This window comes from Ranitomeya imitator, chromosome 9, assembly GCF_032444005.1.
Source record: "Ranitomeya imitator isolate aRanImi1 chromosome 9, aRanImi1.pri, whole genome shotgun sequence".
Lineage (NCBI taxonomy): Eukaryota > Metazoa > Chordata > Amphibia > Anura > Dendrobatidae > Ranitomeya > Ranitomeya imitator.
Genome location: NC_091290.1, coordinates 590,246 through 610,594, shown reverse-complemented (window position 1 = coordinate 610,594; position 20,349 = coordinate 590,246). Strand labels below are relative to the sequence as shown.

Below are 20,349 nucleotides of genomic sequence, written 5' to 3'. Positions count from 1 at the left end.
ATAGATTTATTGCGTCCCTGGCAATGTCTGCATGTCTCACCCAGGTGCAAATGTGCATTTTCCTGGGACAAGTAGACTTCTGTCTCCAATCTCACCAGGGGGTCCTGCTGGAAGCCAAGAAGAAAGGGAACATTTGACACCCCCAAACTCTTGGAAGAGGGATGTTAATTACGGCCTGATAGTATCACTGTGAGAGCTTTTACACAAAGGATCTCAAGAGAAAATAATATATTCCTTGAGGGGCGCGGCCGTGGTCCAATCAAAAACCAAGCAATTATGATATTAACCTGAGGGGCTGGTCTAGAAACTTGACCACCAGTCCAAAGCTATAAATTAAGGCTGTATACAGAGAAACGCGTTCACATAATGGGGCGGCCGAGCTGTGTGATCCAATCTACATTCATCCTACCCTCAGGGAGCAGAAAGCAGACTACCAAGTTAGATGATTTCTGTAAGTTTTCTCCTGTTATTTTATTCAGTTTTACATAAGTTGTATGTCTCTTTATTATCATATTTTTATACCTTTTCTTACTGTAAGCACTGAACCTTTTTATATTAAAGTATAAAACTTTAAAAAGTTGAACCTTGAATGTTCTAAAAGAATCCATAGACTAAGGTGTGTGAGCCTGATGAGTGGTAGACATTATTAGTATTAATATTTCCGGGACTCATCGCCCGTGTATTCAGTGAGTGGTGGCAGCGTGTATGAGGGGGTGTGTGGCCTGGGTCGGAGTGTGATTTATGCTCCCACTACAACATAGGACAGAGGTTGAATACTGGACTGAGAGTGAGGATATAGATTAACCCTTGCAGGCAGAACGAAAGTTACGTGCGGAGAGCAGGCACGTGACGAATTAGTGACACCACGGAGTGGGGATCCGTGACAATTGGTGGCACAGCGGTGGGATGGAATTATTTCTATTACAGCATTAGTGCATGGTTTAAGCAATTATTGCCTGTACTAAAGAATTGATATCCTTGCGAGGAGTGCACCAGTTCTACAAGGTTCAACTCAGTGCTTACTAAGACATACTTGCAAACAGTTTCCCCTCCCCATTTTTCTTTTCTATCTTTTATTTGGCAAAGGCTGTTCATCGATATGGCAGCCCAGTACAAGAAGCAGAGCAAAGAGGCTCTGACCGGCCTCTGTGAGCAGAGAGGAAAAGAGACGGCTGACAGATCCAGGGAGCTGCTGATAAGCGCCTTAGTCGAGCAGGACATAGAGCAAAGTGCTGGAACATCTGGGCAAGGAGAGAACCAACCTCAAAGAGACTAAGCAATGCCAGCTCTTGCAGCGGAGATACCTGATGGAAATGCCAACAATTCCAGTGCTGAGGAGCCTATGGACTGTACTTTGCAAATGGACTTACAACGGCTGGGAACAAGTGATCCCAATCTGCGCATGCAGCTTATTCTACAGCACCGACAGGCTGAGAGAGGCTGCAGAACGCCAGGACCGACAGGCTGAGAGGCTGCAGAACGCCGGGAGGACAGAGCTTTCCAGCTTCAGATGGTTCAAATAGAGCGGGGTATCAGTCCTCAGCTAACCCCCTCCCAGGACATAAATCCAAGGAGACCTCGTCTGGAAAACTTCCCTGTGATGGAGAAGGATACGGACTTAGATACTTTCCTTTGGGGTTTGAAAAAACCTGCAGGCAGTACCATCTACCCCGAGAGCAGTGGGCACAGTATCTAACCCCAGGGCTGAGAGGCAAAGCCCTGGAAGTTTTTGCTGGCCTCCCACCAGAGCTAGATGGGAACTATAAGGCCATAAAAGAGGCCATGATCCGGGAATACAACCTAACACCAGAAGTGTATCGGAGAAAGTTCCGGAACCTACAACGTGGTTCAACTGACAGCTATACGGATGTTGTGAGCACCTTGAGGACCACGTTCCACAAATGGATTAGGGGACTTTCTGTTAACAGTTTTGAGGACTTTACGGATCTTATGGTCAAGGATCAATTTCTTCACATGTGCCCCACGGATGTACGACAATTTGTGTGTGATCAGGAGCCACAAACTGCGGATCAGGCTGCAAGGATTGCAGACTGCTATGTGGCGAACAGGATGCCTGAGGTGCGGAAGCCATCGGGATTCAGCTGGAGGGGAGGTAAGCCAAACGGGGATCCTCCCTCTGCCGGCCGATCACCAGTGCTGCCCAAGCCCACCTTCTATGGGGCCCGGGGAATAGACATTCTCTAGGCCAGAGGTGTCAAACTGCATTCCTCGAGGGCCGCCAACAGGTCATGTTTTCAGGATTTCCTTAGCATTCCACAAGGTGCTAGAGTCATTCTGTGCAGGTGATTAAATTATCACCTGTGCATTACAAGGAAATCCTGAAAACATGACCTGTTGGCGGCCCTCGAGGAATGCAGTTTGACACCTCTGCTCTAGGCGATGCACGCCGGTGCTTCTCCTGCAACAAAGTGGGACATGTTAGCACTGTCTGCCCTGATAGGGAGAAACGCCCAACTACCACCACAAAGCCATCTGTGCCCCCACCGTCTGTCCTCTTTGGAGCCGGCTCTGATGCGAGGGCTAATGAGAACTGTCAATCTGTCACTGTTGGCAATAAAGTCACCATTGGTCTCAGAGACACTAGGGCAGAGGTGACCCTGGTGCGTCCAGCCATGATAACCCCTGCCGATATCATACCAGGAAAGACTATGTCTATAACCGGGATTGGAGGGGTCAGGCCTGCCGTGCCCATGGCCCATGTGTACCTGGACTGGGGAGCAGGGAAAGGATTGAGGGAAGTGGAAGTATCAGAGGCTATTCCAACCAATGTGTTGCTAGGATGGTGTCCCACTATGTTCCTCCCTTTGCAAGTACATGATACAGAGAAGGTGGAAGAAAGTGACCCACCTGAGATCCCACGCGAGGAGGGAAAATGCCCCAATGCACAGGACTGTAATTATGTGGCAGCTGTGACCCGGAGTCAGGCTGCGGCTCAGACTCAGGCCCAGAGATTAGAGGATGAGTCTCAGACAGAACTGCCATAACAGGAGGCCCATACTGTGGTCCCGGAGCCTCAATACATGGCAGACCCACCAAGGTCCCTAATAACAGACACTGAAGACTCAGCTTCAGACCAGGGCCTGGCAGTCACACTAGGCCGGGGCCTGCAGGCTGACCGTCAGAGCTTCCAGGAGGCCCTGCAGACAGATGCCAGTCTGGAGGAGCTCAGATGTCTTGCAGACCAACCCCCTTGCTGCTTCTGGCAAAGAGAGAGTATACTGGGACCAGGGCAGACTGTATACAGAGACTATCCCCACGGATACTACAGAATCTTGGGACTATGAACGGCGGCTGATCGTCCCTTATCCATTTAGGGAACAATTATTGAGGATTGCCCATGAAATTCCTTTGGCCGGACACCTTGGAATACAAAAGACTAAAGCTCGCCTGACACATAACTTCTATTGACCCAAGATGGGGACAGATATTGCCAATTACTGCCGATCATGTGTAGTTTGTCAGGGAGTTGGGAAGTCCGGGAATATACAGAAAGCTCCATTGATACCACTGCCTGTGATCGATGAACCCTTCCAGCAAGTGGCTGTGGATATCATAGGGCCACTTGCAATCCCTAGCAGCTCTGGCAAAAAGGACATCCTCACAGTGGTGGACTATGCTACACGATACCCGGAAGCTGTGGCACTGTCCTCCATCCGAGCAGACAAAGTGGTGGACTGTTCTCTCGTATGGGTTTCCCCAGGGAAATGTTGACCGATCAGGGAACCCAGTTCATGTCTGATCTGATGGAAAGCCTCTGTGAAAGAATACAAGTGCAGCATTTTGTGGCCAGCGCCTGTCATCCCCAAACCAATGGACTCTGCGAGCGTTTTAATGGAACATTAAAGCAAATGCTCAAAATGCTGGTGGAGACTGAAGGGAGAGACTGGGAGCGGTACCTTCCCCATCTGCTGTTTGCCTACAGAGAGGTACCCCAGGCGTCTACTGGATTCTCCCCCTTTGAACTGGTCTATGGGAGGAGGGTCAGGGGGCCACTTGATTTGACTTGGACTTGATTTGGACTGTTGGGATGACGACCCTAGAACTACTGGAGTCTCAGTGGTCGAATATGTACTGCGGCTCAGAGAGAGAATGCAAAAACTGAGCAACCTGGCCCATGAGAATGTGACCCAGGCCCAAACCAACCAGAAGGTCTGGTACAACCGTAATGCCAGACTAAGGGCCTACGAGGAAGGGCAGAAGGTTTGGGTGTTGGTCCCTATGTTACAGAACAAATTGCAGGCCGCATGGGAGGGACCATATACTGTACATAAGCGGCTAAATGATGTTAATTACCATATATACTCGAGTATAAGCCGACCCCCCTAATTTTGCCACAAAAAACTGGGAAAACTTAATGACTCGAGTATAAGCCTAGGGTGGAAAATGCTGCAGCTACCTGTAAATGTCAAAAGTAAAAATAGATACCAATAAAAGTCAAATTAATTAAGACAACAGTAGGTTAAGTGTTTTTGAATATCCATATTGAATCAGGAGCCCCATATAATGCTCCATAAAGTTCATGATGGCCCCATAAGATGCTCCATATTAAAATATGCCCCATATAATCCTGCATAAAGGTTAATAATGGCCCCATAAGATGCTCCATAGACACATTTGCCCAATATAATGCTGCACAAACGTTGATTATGGCCCCATAAGATGCTCCATAAAGTTTATGATGGGCCCCATAAGATGTTCCATACAGACACTTGCCCCATATAGTGCTGCACAAACGTTGATTATGGCCCCATGCGATGATTATGGCCCCGTTGATTATGGCCCCATGTGATTTTGATGCTTTTTGGTGAGGTTTTGATTCAGTTTTTGGTGTAGTTTTGATGCGTTTTAGAATCAGCTTTTGGTGCGTTTTTGATGCAGTTTATTGTCGGCTTTGATGCGTTTTTTGCGCGGTTTCGATGTAGTTTTTGGTGCGGTTTTGATTCCGTTTTTGCTGAAGTTTTGATGCGATGTTGCACGGTTTAGATTAGTTTTTTATGCAGTTTTTGGTGCGGTTTTTATGCAGTATTTGGTGCGTTTTTTGGTGTTTTTTGTGCGTTTTTGTTTTTTTGCGGTTTTGATGCATTTTTGGTGCAGTTTTAATGCATTTTTGATGCGTTTTTTGGTGCGGTTTTGATGTAGTTTTTGGTGCGGTTTTGATTCCGTTTTTGGTGCAGTTTTCGTGCGTTTTTGATTAATTTCTTGGTGCAGTTTTGATGCGTTTTTTATGCAGTTTTTTAATGCATTTTTGTGCGTTTTGTAATGCTTTTTTGTATGCGTTTTTGAAAGCTAAATAAAGATAATAATTTTTATATAGCACTAACATATTCCGCAGCGCTTTACAGTTTGCACACATTATCATCGCTGTCCCCTTTGGGGCTCACAATTTAAATATGTATTATTGAACAAAAAAAAAAAGATTTGTGATGTCATTATTGTCCAACATCCTCATTTACATTTGTCCAACCCAAACTCCATTACACACACACATAGAGAGATGGATGGGATGGATAGACAGATCTACATATAGATAGATCTATAGATGCATACATCTATCTATTCATATATCTATCTATAGATATATCAGGATAGATATCTCTATTGATAGATGTACGGATGGTGTAGGGTGCGCGTCCACTGTCCGGATTACATCCGGATTAGCTGCAGATTGGATGCTGCGTACTTGTAGTCCCATCGGATGACGCCTGCACACACACACACACCGCCAAAGACCCCCCGCACAGACCCTGACAGCCCCGCACACACCCGAACAGTCGCGCACACACACTGACAGCCCCACACACACACTGTAAGCCCCGCACACACACTCGAACAGCCCACAGACCCCGCCCGCACACGCATACAGTCACCGCCCACACACTTTCCTCCTCCCGAACTGCAGCGTTTCTCGGACCCACATCCGCAGCAAAACCGCAGATCTTTTTTACATCTGCGGTTTTACTGCGGATGTGCCTGACTCAATGCAAGTCTATGGGTGCAGAAACGCTGCAGTTCCGCACAAAAGAAGTGACATGCTGCGGAAAAAAAAGCTGTGTTTCGGTGCGGCCTTTTCCGCAGCATGTGCACAACAAGTCTGCGGCTCCCATAGACTTACATTGGTTGTGCACTACACTGCGGATTTTATACAATTCTGTGCAGCAAAAAACCCTGCGGATCTGCAATCAAATCCGCAGCGTGTGCACACAGCCTTAGCATTTAGTGAACCTAGCAAAAAAGCCAAGTAAAAAACAAGTGTAGGATTGCACTTTTTTTTGCAATTTCATCGCACTTTGAATTTTTTTCACATTTTCTGTTCCACGAGATGGTAAAACCAAAGGGGTCGTTCAAAAGAAGAACTTGTGCCGCAAAAGAAAAGCCCCCACATGGCCATATTGACGGAGAAATTGTGGCTCTGGAAAGAAGGGGAGCGATAAACGAAAAAAGCTGAAGGGGGGTTAGGGGTTTAGAAACATGGATATGGACATATCTATGGAAATAGACATAGATATATCTGTATCTATCTATCTATCCATCCATCACCATAACACAGCGCACACTGGTGGAACGCACCACCATACCACTCCATGATCAATGTGGAATCCATACCGCAGCGCACACTGGTGGAACACACCACCATACCACTCCATGATCAATGTGGAATCCATACCGCAGCGCACACTGGTGGAACACACCACCATACCACTCCATCATCAATGTGGAATCCATACCGCAGCGCACACTGGTGGAACACACCACCATACCACTCCATGATCAATGTGGAATCCATACCGCAGCGCACACTGGTGGAACGCACCACCATACCACTCCATGATCAATGTGGAACCCATACCGCAGCGCACTGGTGGAACGCACCACCATACCACTCCATGATCAATGTGGAATCCATACCGCAGCGCACACTGGTGGAACGCACCACCATACCACTCCATGATCAATGTGGAATCCATACCGCAGCGCACACTGGTGGAACACACCACCATACCACTCCATGATCAATGTGGAATCCATACCGCAGCGCACACTGGTGGAACGCACCACCATACCACTCCATGATCAATGTGGAACCCATACCGCAGCGCACTGGTGGAACGCACCACCATACCACTCCATGATCAGTGTGGAACGCATACCGTAGCACACTGGTGGAACGCACCACCATACCACTCCATGATCAATGTGGAACGCACCACCATACCACTCCATGATCAATGTGGAATCCATACCGCAGCGCACACTGGTGGAACACACCACCATACCACTCCATGATCAATGTGGAATCCATACCGCAGCGCACACTGGTGGAACACACCACCATACCACTCCATGATCAATGTGGAACGCACCACCATACCACTCCATGATCAATGTGGAATCCATACCGCAGCGCACACTGGTGGAACGCACCACCATACCACTCCATGATCAATGTGGAACCCATACCGCAGCGCACTGGTGGAACGCACCACCATACCACTCCATGATCAATGTGGAACCCATACCGCAGCACACTGGTGGAACGCACCACCATACCACTCCATGATCAATGTGGAATCCATACCGCAGCACACTGGTGAAACGCACCACCATACCACTCCATGATCAATGTGGAATCCATACCGCAGCGCACACTGGTGGAACGCACCACCATACCACTCCATAATCAATGTGGAACCCATACCGCAGCACACTGGTGGAACGCACCACCATACCACTCCATAATCAATGTGGAACCCATACCGCAGCACACTGGTGGAACGCACCACCATACCACTCCATAATCAATGTGGAACCCATACCGCAGCACACTGGTGGAACGCACCACCATACCACTCCATAATCAATGTGGAACCCATACCGCAGCGCACACTGGTGGAACGCACCACCATACCACTCCATGATCAATGTGGAACCCATACCGCAGCACACTGGTGGAACGCACCACCATACCACTCCATGATCAATGTGGAATCCATACCGCAGCGCACACTGGTGGAACGCACCACCATACCACTCCATAATCAATGTGGAATCCATACCGCAGCGCACACTGGTGGAAAGCACCACCATACCACTCCATAATCAATGTGGAACCCATACCGCAGCGCACACTGGTGGAACGCACCACCATACCACTCCATAATCAATGTGGAACCCATACCGCAGCACACTGGTGGAAAGCACCACCATACCACTCCATAATCAATGTGGAACCCATACCGCAGCACACTGGTGGAAAGCACCACCATACCACTCCATGATCAATGTGGAATCCATACCGCAGCGCACACTGGTGGAACACACCACCATACCACTCCATGATCAATGTGGAATCCATACCGCAGCGCACACTGGTGGAACGCACCACCATACCACTCCATGATCAATGTGGAACCCATACCGCAGCGCACTGGTGGAACGCACCACCATACCACTCCATGATCAATGTGGAATCCATACCGCAGCGCACACTGGTGGAACGCACCACCATACCACTCCATGATCAATGTGGAATCCATACCGCAGCGCACACTGGTGGAACACACCACCATACCACTCCATGATCAATGTGGAATCCATACCGCAGCGCACACTGGTGGAACGCACCACCATACCACTCCATGATCAATGTGGAACCCATACCGCAGCGCACTGGTGGAACGCACCACCATACCACTCCATGATCAGTGTGGAACGCATACCGTAGCACACTGGTGGAACGCACCACCATACCACTCCATGATCAATGTGGAACGCACCACCATACCACTCCATGATCAATGTGGAATCCATACCGCAGCGCACACTGGTGGAACACACCACCATACCACTCCATGATCAATGTGGAACGCACCACCATACCACTCCATGATCAATGTGGAATCCATACCGCAGCGCACACTGGTGGAACACACCACCATACCACTCCATGATCAATGTGGAACGCACCACCATACCACTCCATGATCAATGTGGAATCCATACCGCAGCGCACACTGGTGGAACGCACCACCATACCACTCCATGATCAATGTGGAACCCATACCGCAGCGCACTGGTGGAACGCACCACCATACCACTCCATGATCAATGTGGAACCCATACCGCAGCACACTGGTGGAACGCACCACCATACCACTCCATGATCAATGTGGAATCCATACCGCAGCACACTGGTGGAACGCACCACCATACCACTCCATAATCAATGTGGAACCCATACCGCAGCACACTGGTGGAACGCACCACCATACCACTCCATAATCAATGTGGAACCCATACCGCAGCGCACACTGGTGGAACGCACCACCATACCACTCCATGATCAATGTGGAACCCATACCGCAGCACACTGGTGGAACGCACCACCATACCACTCCATGATCAATGTGGAATCCATACCGCAGCGCACACTGGTGGAACGCACCACCATACCACTCCATAATCAATGTGGAATCCATACCGCAGCGCACACTGGTGGAACGCACCACCATACCAATCCATGATCAATGTGGAACCCATACCGCAGCGCACACTGGTGGAACGCTCCACCATACCACTCCATGATCAATGTGGAACCCATACCGCAGCGCACACTGGTGGAACGCACCACCATACCACTCCATGATCAATGTGGAACCCATACCGCAGCGCACACTGGTGGAACGCACCACCATACCACTCCATGATCAATGTGGAACGCATACCGCAGCGCACACTGGTGGAACGCACCACCATACCACTCCATGATCAATGTGGAATCCATACCGCAGCGCACACTGGTGGAACGCACCACCATACCACTCCATAATCAATGTGGAACCCATACCGCAGCGCACACTGGTGGAACGCACCACCATACCACTCCATGATCAATGTGGAACGCATACCGCAGCGCACACTGGTGGAACGCACCACCATACCACTCCATGATCAATGTGGAACCCATACCGCAGCGCGCACTGGTGGAACGCACCACCATACCACTCCATGATCAATGTGGAACCCATACCGCAGCACACACTGGTGGAACGCACCACCATACCAATCCATGATCAATGTGGAACCCATACCGCAGCGCACACTGGTGGAACGCACCACCATACCACTCCATGATCAATGTGGAACCCATACCGCAGCGCACACTGGTGGAACGCACCACCATACCACTCCATGATCAATGTGGAACCCATACCGCACCGCACACTGGTGGAACGCTCCACCATACCACTCCATGATCAATGTGGAACGCATACCGCAGCGCACACTGGTGGAACGCACCACCATACCACTCCATGATCAATGTGGAACCCATACCGCAGCGCACACTGGTGGAACGCACCACCATGTTTAATGTGGAATGCCTAGCGCAGTATACTAGGGCAGACATCACTTCCGGTGACGCACTTCCTGGCCGTAACCAGGTTACTGATCCCACCCCTATTCCTTAAATAGAGCGCCACACACGCTGTCTCATTACCCAGAACTAGCGGTGGACACCGTGTTCCCTGACGGCAGGAGACACTACTATCCACCACTGGTAAGAAACACTCCTGATTTTCTGGGCACTTATCAAAGGGAACAACGCGACTGATTTATGTTCCTCACACAGATAGTGGCATTAGTCCCGCGCTCAGGCCTGCACAGCGCACCTCAAAAGGTAGAAAACTCATTTTATTATTATCTAGAGATACAGATCTATCAACCTCCGCAAATAGATCCGGGCACAGATCACTATAAAGGGAGAATAACATCATTAACAATCTTCACCTTTAGGAAAACATATTGACATCCTATATAAGAATAAGATTGGGCTCACATGTGAGGCTAAATCTAGTAGGTGGGATTCCTTATTTTCTCATTTTTCTTATTTTTTCAATTTTCCATTCTATTATTATTATTATTATTCATTTTTATAGCGCCATTTATTCCATGGCGCTTTACATGTGAATGTGGCAAATATAGACAAGTACAATAAACATGAGTAAAACAAGGCACTAACAGGTACAGGAGGAGAGAGGACCCTGCCCGCGAGGGCTCACAGTCTACAGGGGATGGGTGAGGATACAGGAGGAGAGAGGACCCTGCCCGCGAGGGCTCACAATCTACAGGAGGAGAGAGGACCCTGCCCGCGAGGGCTCACAATCTACAGGAGGAGAAAGGACCCTGCCCGCGAGGGCTCACAATCTACAAGGGATGGGTGAGGACACAGGAGGAGAGAGGACCCTGCCCGCGAGGGCTCACAATCTACAAGGGATGGGTGAGGATACAGGAGGAGAGAGGACCCTGCCCGCGAGGGCTCACAATCTACAACGGATGGGTGAGGATACAGGAGGAGAGAGGACCCTGCCCGCGAGGGCTCACAATCTACAAGGGATGGGTGAGGATACAGGAGAGAGGACCCTGCCCGCGAGGGCTCACAGTCTACAAGGGATGGGTGAGGATACAGGAGGAGAGAGGACCCTGCCTGCGAGGGCTCACAATCTACAAGGGATGGGTGAGGATACAGGAGGAGAGAGGACCCTGCCCGCGAGGGCTCACAGTCTACAAGGGATGGGTGAGGATACAGGAGGAGAGAGGACCCTGCCCGCGAGGGCTCACAATCTACAGGAGGAGAGAGGACCCTGCCCGCGAGGGCTCACAATCTACAGGAGGAGAGAGGACCCTGCCCGCGAGGGCTCACAATCTACAAGGGATGGGTGAGGATACAGGAGGAGAGAGGACCCTGCCCACGAGGGCTCACAATCTACAAGGGATGGGTGAGGATACAGGAGAGAGGACCCTGCCCGCGAGGGCTCACAGTCTGGGGGGATAAAGCAAGCAGATGACCGACAGCACTCACTTATATGGGCGCTCGTTCTATATCCAGGGAACCCAAACATGGGACAGTCGGTGAATGGATATGGATGAAGATATAAAACAGGTTAAAATGTGGATAATTTGTAAGAAAATAATGTTATTTATATGATTCTTCTCCCGATTCCCGACTGCCCTTATGTGATTGGCTTATATCTACTTGTTTGTGTTTGTTGCTTTTTTCTTTTTTCACATGGGTGTCTTGCTATGTTAGTTATTTTTATACTAGTTTGTGATTAAATATGCAATATTTATTTATTATAGCCATATTAGTACTAATAGTAGAAGGTAGCTCTAGATATGTGGCTAGGTGCCTTCCTATATGCCGGTACGGCGTCCTGGTTACCTGCCAACTCGGCTAGTGCGTGGGGTGGTTGCCGGGTTACGCTGGGTTGCGTCATGTGGGGGCGTGCCTCAGAAGGTGATTCCAGATGAGACACGGCCCTGACATGGCGCGCCTGCGCCCTTGCTCCATGACCCTGCCTGCCGTCTAGGTGGGTTTCCATGGTGACGAGTCATTGCTTCCCCGGGTAATCTTTTGTCCGACGGATGCGTGGGGCTCTTGTTGTGGTGCGTCGCGGGCCTGCGTCATCCCTGGGCGTGCCTTTGGTCATGTCATGTGACGTGACATAGTCCGGGATGGCGCTGGTGCGCGCGCGCCTCGCTGCCCCGGCGCCCGTTGCTCAGTATAGACGCCGGTGGATGCCGGTGACGACATGTAAGTACACAGGCTGTATAAAGGATTCAGATTGGGGGAGTTGTGGGGGCCTGAATAAAAAGACCATACCGATTGGCTATATGAAACTTCTGGCGCCAATCTGGTATATGGCCAATAAGAAGTATATTGGAAGAGGTACCCGATTGGCTACTGAGCACCATGGCAACTAAAGAAGCAAATAAACCTATGGAGGAGAAGTGTAAACAAAGCGCTTTCCAGAAGATTCTATATGAATTAATATAATTATTGCAATGGGGATAATGTTTTATTGTCATCTATTTGTATATACCAGTGTCTGATGTCTGAAATTTTGATGTTTTTGTACTAAGAAGTAAGGTGGGTGGCACTGGATGGTGATTGGCTCCCTGCGTGGTGTCCACACTATTTAAGTCCGCCCTGCCGCCATGTTTGTATGCTTGAAAAAGACCAGCATATGGTCGAAACGTTGCTGATGCTGTATGGCTAAATAAAGATTTCTTTTTTGTATTATTACACCCGGTGGAGCGCTGTTCCTTTGTGCGGATATTGAAGTCTACAGGGGATGGGTGAGGATATAGAAGGAGAGAGGACCCTGCCCGCGAGGGCTCACAATCTACAGTAGGAGAGAGGACCCTGCCCGCGAGGGCTCACAATCTACAGGAGAGAGGACCCTGCCCGCGAGGGCTCACAATCTACAGGAGGAGAGAGGACCCTGCCCACGAGGGCTCACAGTCTACAGTAGGAGAGAGGACCCTGCCCGCGAGGGCTCACAATCTACAGGAGGAGAGAGGACCCTGCCCGCGAGGGCTCACAATCTATAGGAGGAGAGAGGACCCTGCCCGCGAGGGCTCACAATCTACAGGAGGAGAGAGGACCCTGCCCGCGAGGGCTCACAATCTACAGGAGGAGAGAGGACCCTGCCTGCGAGGGCTCACAGTCTACAGGGGATGGGTGAGGATACAGGAGGAGAGAGGACCCTGTCCGCGAGGGCTCACAATCTACAGGAGGAGAGAGGACCCTGCCCGCGAGGGCTCACAATCTACAGGAGGAGAGAGGACCCTGCCCGCGAGGGCTCACAATCTACAAGAGGAGAGAGGACCCTGCCCGCGAGGGCTCACAATCTACAGGAGGAGAGAGGACCCTGCCTGCGAGGGCTCACAGTCTACAGGGGATGGGTGAGGATACAGGAGGAGAGAGGACCCTGTCCGCGAGGGCTCACAATCTACAGGAGGAGAGAGGACCCTGCCCACGAGGGCTCACAGTCTACAGTAGGAGAGAGGACTCTGCCCGCGAGGGCTCACAATCTACAGGAGGAGAGAGGACCCTGCCCGCGAGGGCTCACAATCTACAAGGGATGGGTGAGGATACAGGAGAGAGGACCCTGCCCGCGAGGGCTCACAGTCTACAGGAGGAGAGAGGACCCTGCCTGCGAGGGCTCACAGTCTACAGGGGATGGGTGAGGATACAGGAGGAGAGAGGACCCTGTCCGCGAGGGCTCACAATCTACAGGAGGAGAGAGGACTCTGCCCGCAAGGGCTCACAATCTACAGGAGGAGAGAGGACCCTGCCCGTGAGGGCTCACAATCTACAGGAGGAGAGAGGACCCTGCCCGCGAGGGCTCACAATCTACAGGAGGAGAGAGGACCCTGCCCGCGAGGGCTCACAGTCTACAGGAGGAGAGAGGACCCTGCCCGCGAGGGCTCACAATCTACAGGAGGAGAGAGGACCCTGCCCGCGAGGGCTCACAGTCTACAGGAGGAGAGAGGACCCTGTCCGCGAGGGCTCACAATCTACAGGAGGAGAGAGGACCCTGTCCGCGAGGGCTCACAATCTACAGGAGGAGAGAGGACCCTGCCCGCGAGGGCTCACAATCTACAGGAGGAGAGAGGACCCTGCCCGCGAGGGCTCACAGTCTACAGGAGGAGAGAGGACCCTGCCCGCGAGGGCTTACAGTCTACAGGAGGAGAGAGGACCATGCCCGCGAGGGCTCACAGTCTACATTTGGTCTGGGATAGCTCTTATTTTATGATTCTAGAAACCTGTGATTGGTCCCTACCAGGACTTCTTACTTTCCACGGTGTGAACAATACACAATTATTTAATGTAAGTGATCTTCTAAATCTATTATTGGAGACCCCATTTCTCTAACGACGTACACATTCATTATGTGGGTCATCATCACAGGTATCAGCAGTCCAGACACCTTAGCATTAAATGGGTATGTGCTCTGCCATTTTCCCATATTCTATCATATTTTATTTCACTTTACCCCCCCCAATGTTATTTTCTTTTCCCATCTCCCACCACCTCTGCACAATACGTGTTATTTTCTTGTTATTGTTTCTACTGTCATAATTATTGATTGTGCTACAATTTGTTATCCTAATTTCTGCAGAATACTGAAGAAGGTCAGTTGTGTGACCGAAACGTTTATTACCAGTGACTGCTAATAAAATTGCTCTTCTATACAAGTTGAGTGCCAAAACTTTTCTTCAATAATCTCAATGCATAGTAGGCTGGGATTCCTATACTGTACACACCTACCCTTAAAGCTAATCTCCTACAAAGACAAGCAGTAAAGAGGAAGCTCACCAGTACAAATGATGAGCCACGCGGACGCTACCCAGAGCGCGGCGCAGCAGGAAGCGCACCAGATCGCTGTCCAGGTGGATCTCAAACTTAATGGCCTGAAAGAGATGGAAAAAATCATGAGGGTGCATGGTGAAAGCGAAACGTGAGGTAGCAGGAGGAGACCTGCCATGGGGGAGAGGGTGGGGAGGAGTCCCGCCATGGGGGAGTGGGGGGGTGGGGAGGAGTCCCGCCATGGGGGAGAGGGTGGGCAGGAGTCCCGCCCTGGGGAAGAGGGTGGAGAGGAGTCCCGCCATGGGGGAGAGGGTGGGCAGGAGTCCCGCCCTGGGGAAGAGGGTGGGGAGGAGTCCCGCCATGGGGGAGTGGGGGGGTGGGGAGGAGTCCCGCCATGGGGGAGAGGGTGGGGAGGAGTCCCGCCCGTGGGGGAGAGGGTGGGGAGGAGTCCCGCCCTGGGGGAGAGGGTGGGGAGGAGTCCCACCCTAGGGGAGAGGGTGGGCAGGAGGCCCGCCCTGGGGGAGGTAGGGAGTAAGAGTTCTGCCCTGGTGGAGGGAGGAAAAGTCCTGTTCTGGGGGAGGGGAAGAGTCTCGCCCTGGGGATGAGGGAAAAGTCCTGCCCTGGGGGAATGGGGGGAGTCTCGCCCTTGGGGAATGGGGGGGGGGAGGAAAAGGTCTCGCCCTGGAGGAGTGGGGGGGGGGAGAGTTTAACCCTGGGGACGAGCTGGAAGATCACACCCTGGAGGAGGGGGGTAAGGAAGAGTCTTGCCCTGGGGGAGGGAGGTAAGGAGAAGTCTCACCCTGGGGATTGGGGGGGGGGGGGGGGGGAAGGGTCACGCCCTGGGGGGGCGTAAGGAAGAGTCTCGCACTGGGGGAGGGGGTAAGGAAGAGTTTCGCCCTGGGGGAGGGGTGGGGAAGAAGGAAGAGACCTGCCCAGGGGAGGAGTAGGGCGGAGGGAGGAAGGAGAAGGGGACTTGCACAGGGGAGAAGGGGGGAGGAAGGAGGGAGGAGGAGACCTGCCCTGGGAAGGGGGAGGTAGGAGGAGGAGACTTGACCTGGGAAGGGGGGAGGAAGGAGAAGGAGGAGATCTGACCTGTCGGAAGGGGTGTGGAGAGAGAGCGGAGACCTGTCCGTTGAATCTGTCCTACTAGGAAAGGGGGGGTTGTGGTAGACCTGCTGTCCGCATCCTCCCATTGGTTCCACTGGAGTTAAATGCCACTCAGTCACCCGAAAGGAGACGTCTCCAGGATCCACGAGCAATCATGTGCTGCACATCAGACATTACTGACCTGAACAAACTGCGGAAGTAGATCTACCAGCTCGTCATCACTCATCCCGTCCTGGATCCATCCTACCGCTGCTGAGCGGACCACCTGGTCAGTGAACCTGAGGAATCCCAACCAAAGTAATAGCATCTGCCCACACCATCTATACTGTAGAGCATCACTACTGACAGCCTGCCTGTATACATGTGAGAGGATATCAGCCCCGCCCCCGGTGATGACATCACTGATATAATGATGAGACCACACCCCTTATACTCCAGCCCCGCCCCGATCTATCACTGCTGACAGCTTGCCTGTATACATATGAGAGGTTATTAGCCCCGCCCCCGGTGATGACATCACTGATATAATGATGAGACCACACCCCTTATACACCAGCCCCGCCCCCAGTGATGACATCACTGATATAATGAAGAGACCACGCCCCTTATACCCAGCCCCGCCGCTCTATCACTGTTGACACCCTACCTGTATACATGTGAGAGGATATCAGCCCCGCCCCCGGTGATGACATCACTGATATAATGATGAGACCACGCCCCTTATATTCCAGCCCCGCCCCTCATCTATCACTGCTGACACCCTGCCTGTATACATGTGAGAGGATATCAGCCCCGCCCCCGGTGATGACATCACTGATATAATGCTGAGACCACACCCCTTATACTCCAGCCCCGCCCCTCATCTATCACTGCTGACAACCTGCCTGTATACATGTGAGAGGTTATCAGCCCCGCCTCCGGTGATGACATCACTGATATACTGATGAAACCACACCCCTTATACTCCAGCCCTGCCCCCGGTGATGACATCACTGATACAATGATGAGACCACACCCCTTATACTCCAGCTCCACCCCTCATCTATCACTGCTGACAACCTGCCTGTATACATGTGAGGATATCAGCCCCGCCCCGGTGATGACATCACTGATATAATGATGAGACCACACCCCTTATACTCCAGTCCCGCCCCTCATCTATCACTGCTGACAACCTGCCTGTATACATGTGAGAGGTTATTAGCCCCGCCCCCGGTGATGACATCACTGATATGATGAGACCACGCCCCTTATACTCCAGCCCCGCCCCTCATCTATCACTGCTGACAACCTGCCTGTATACATGTGAGAGGTTATCAGCCCCGCCCCCGGTGATGACATCACTGATATAATGAGACCACGCCCCTTATACTCCAGCCCCGCCCCTCATCTATCACTGCTGACAACCTGCCTGTATACATGTGAGAGGTTATCAGCCCCGCCTCCGGTGATGACATCACTGATATACTGATGAAACCACACCCCTTATACTCCAGCCCTGCCCCCGGTGATGACATCACTGATATAATGATGAGACCACGCCCCTTATACTCCAGCCTCGCCACGGTGATGACATCACTGATATACTGATGAAACCACACCCCTTATACTCCAGCACTGCCCCCGGTGATGACATCACTGATATAATGATGAGACCACGCCCCTTATACTCCAGCCCCTCCACGGTGATGACATCACTGATATACTGATGAAACCACACCCCTTATACCTCAGCCCCGCCCCGGTGATATCCCTAGTATGCGACGCGCATGCAGTTCTCACCTGGAGTTCAGTAGTTCGAGGGCACACACCGGGGTTAGTGGGGGCCACGAGTGGATCAGTGCGTAGATCTCCCTCAGATAGGCTACATTCCACTTTGGGGCGCTGGCCAGGATCTTTGGCAGGCAGTCCTTGTGGAGGTGGCAGTACGCGCGCTTCTCCCACACAAAAGCCCTATCTTCCTGTGACATCCTGCGGGGACATAAGCAGAAGCATTCTATGCAGCACAGCAGGACGCTGACACACAGCGACAAACATGCCGCGACACAAACTCGCTGGGACATTAAAGAGGCCTCCTACCCAGTCGGCGACTCTCTGGTAATGAGGGCCTGCAGACGGCTCTTGGACTCCTTCTCCAGGGTTTCCATGCTCATCGGAGCACAGCTTCCAGACAGGTCCGGAGATTTGTACACAACATCAAACGTCGGCGACGGGAAGTCAACCTGAAGTCAGAGGCAGAGGTTGAGCAGCACCAGTAAATGAGTGTGGTAGAGAAAAAATGTGAAACCCCTAAACACATCTCTGGAGAGGGGTTATATCACCCTCACATTGAACAAATGGGATTAATTATAACTGGGGAAGAAAGAGCCGACAAGTCAACCTCCATTGAAGTAGGGGCCTCCTGTCGCAAACAGGTCATTACAACAGGAGATCTGCTGAGAACCAGCCACCAAGACAATGATTCATATACTCAGGTGGAGAAATACTGCAGCTTCCTCTGTTCAAAGGAATCTCAGACACTCTGGAGCTAATGGTCAGTGATGAATATTGGGGTTTGTATCAAACTGAAAATGATGGGATATATACTTTTGGTGTCAAAGTGAAGGAACAAAAATACTACGTTTACTCACATCACTGTAATGCCATGCTGATCTCTCCAGCTTAATAAAGGGTGCGATGGATGGTGCTATCCTTGCCATGTATCATCTCTATGTAAAGATAAAATTCCTATAAAAAAAAAACCTGACGACGATATCTCCCTCCTGGGACCTCCAGGGGCAAAGATATCTTGAAAGTTGGGGATCTCAAAATCTACTAAAACCCTAGCATATCCTACAATCAGCCCCTCACATGAGCCCACCAAGGGGATGTACAGTGCCTTGCGAAAGTATTCGGCTCCCTGGAGCTTTCCAACCTTTTCCCACATATCATGCTTCAAGCATAAAGATACCAAATGGAAATTTTTGGTTTAGAATCAACAAGTGGAACACAATTGTGAAGTTGAACGAAAGTTATTGGTTATTTTACATTTTTGTAAAAATTCAAAACCTGAAAAGTGGGGCGTGCAATATTATTCGGCCCCTGTACCTTAATACTTTGTTGCGCCACCTTTTGCTGCGATTACAAGTCTCTTGGGGTCTGTATTCTGCCACCGATATACGTGGATGAGATGTGTCTGAGGGATGTGATCACAAATCGCTATATAAACAATGGCAGGTAGCGTTACTCGCCAACCCGTGCCACCAGTCTCTATCAGCTGCGCGTGGTGATCCGGAAGGATGATGCAGTGATACATTCAACAGGTTTATTTACAGTACCTTGGTGAGAGTGAGGACTGTAGGTTAGAGCTGTTACAGAATCACCAGATAGAGATAATAGAAGCTTCAGGTTAGAGGTAACAAGAGAATCCTTCTCCAGCTCTGCAGCACATGTGTATTCCAAGATGGCACGGAGTACAAAACAGGAAGAGAAGGAAAAAGATAGGAGGAGCTAAAGACAGAAAGGTGTTGTGGGAAAAATGCCATAACAAATATTACAGTGTGATATAGCAACGGCCAGTAGATGGCAGCAAAGTATAACAAATACAACAAATGATAGAACCAGGCATTTTAGCACTACATAAATGTCCATGTATGACTGAAAGTCTATCAGAATAAACTGAGCAGCACACTCCCCGTCTGAAATCCTCGGATTTCACTATACCAGTCTCAAATTGGAAGTGTTTACCAGAAGTGCATGGAGGGATACCTCAACCTGTAAGATAAAAACAACGCATGCAATGCAACAATAACATATTGAATAACAAGATAGACAAATGTCTATAACGAGTTCTTGAAGTAATCCAACGGATAACCCATCTTCGGATTGGAGAAGCCGCGCTAGGCCAAACTGTCTCCAACCCATTTGTAATCCAAAGGTTGAAGTTCCTTGAAAGAGTTCCTACTGATTGGATGGATAATCAATCCTCAACCGGTATGAGTAAGATAATCTCTGATATAGGCCTAATGAAAGTTTTGGGGTCACCTTGCTTAGTAACTGTCACTTCTACCTTGCGTACCTTGCCATCGTCA

At 50.7% G+C, this 20,349-nt stretch overlaps 1 protein-coding gene across 3 annotated transcripts in view; it reads right to left on the bottom strand.

Annotated features, from left to right (window-relative positions):
• Positions 1-20,349, bottom strand: part of PIK3C2A (phosphatidylinositol-4-phosphate 3-kinase catalytic subunit type 2 alpha) — a 231,923-nt gene that overhangs the window by 55,857 nt on the left and 155,717 nt on the right. For all 3 annotated transcript variants that reach the window (XM_069738457.1, XM_069738460.1, XM_069738459.1), the window contains exons 15-18: positions 18,359-18,501; positions 18,062-18,250; positions 16,461-16,557; positions 15,182-15,276 (exon numbers count right to left, since the gene is read on the bottom strand). In XM_069738457.1, coding sequence (XP_069594558.1) covers positions 15,182-15,276; positions 16,461-16,557; positions 18,062-18,250; positions 18,359-18,501 — 524 coding nt within the window. The remainder of the gene's footprint in view (positions 1-15,181; positions 15,277-16,460; positions 16,558-18,061; positions 18,251-18,358; positions 18,502-20,349) is intronic.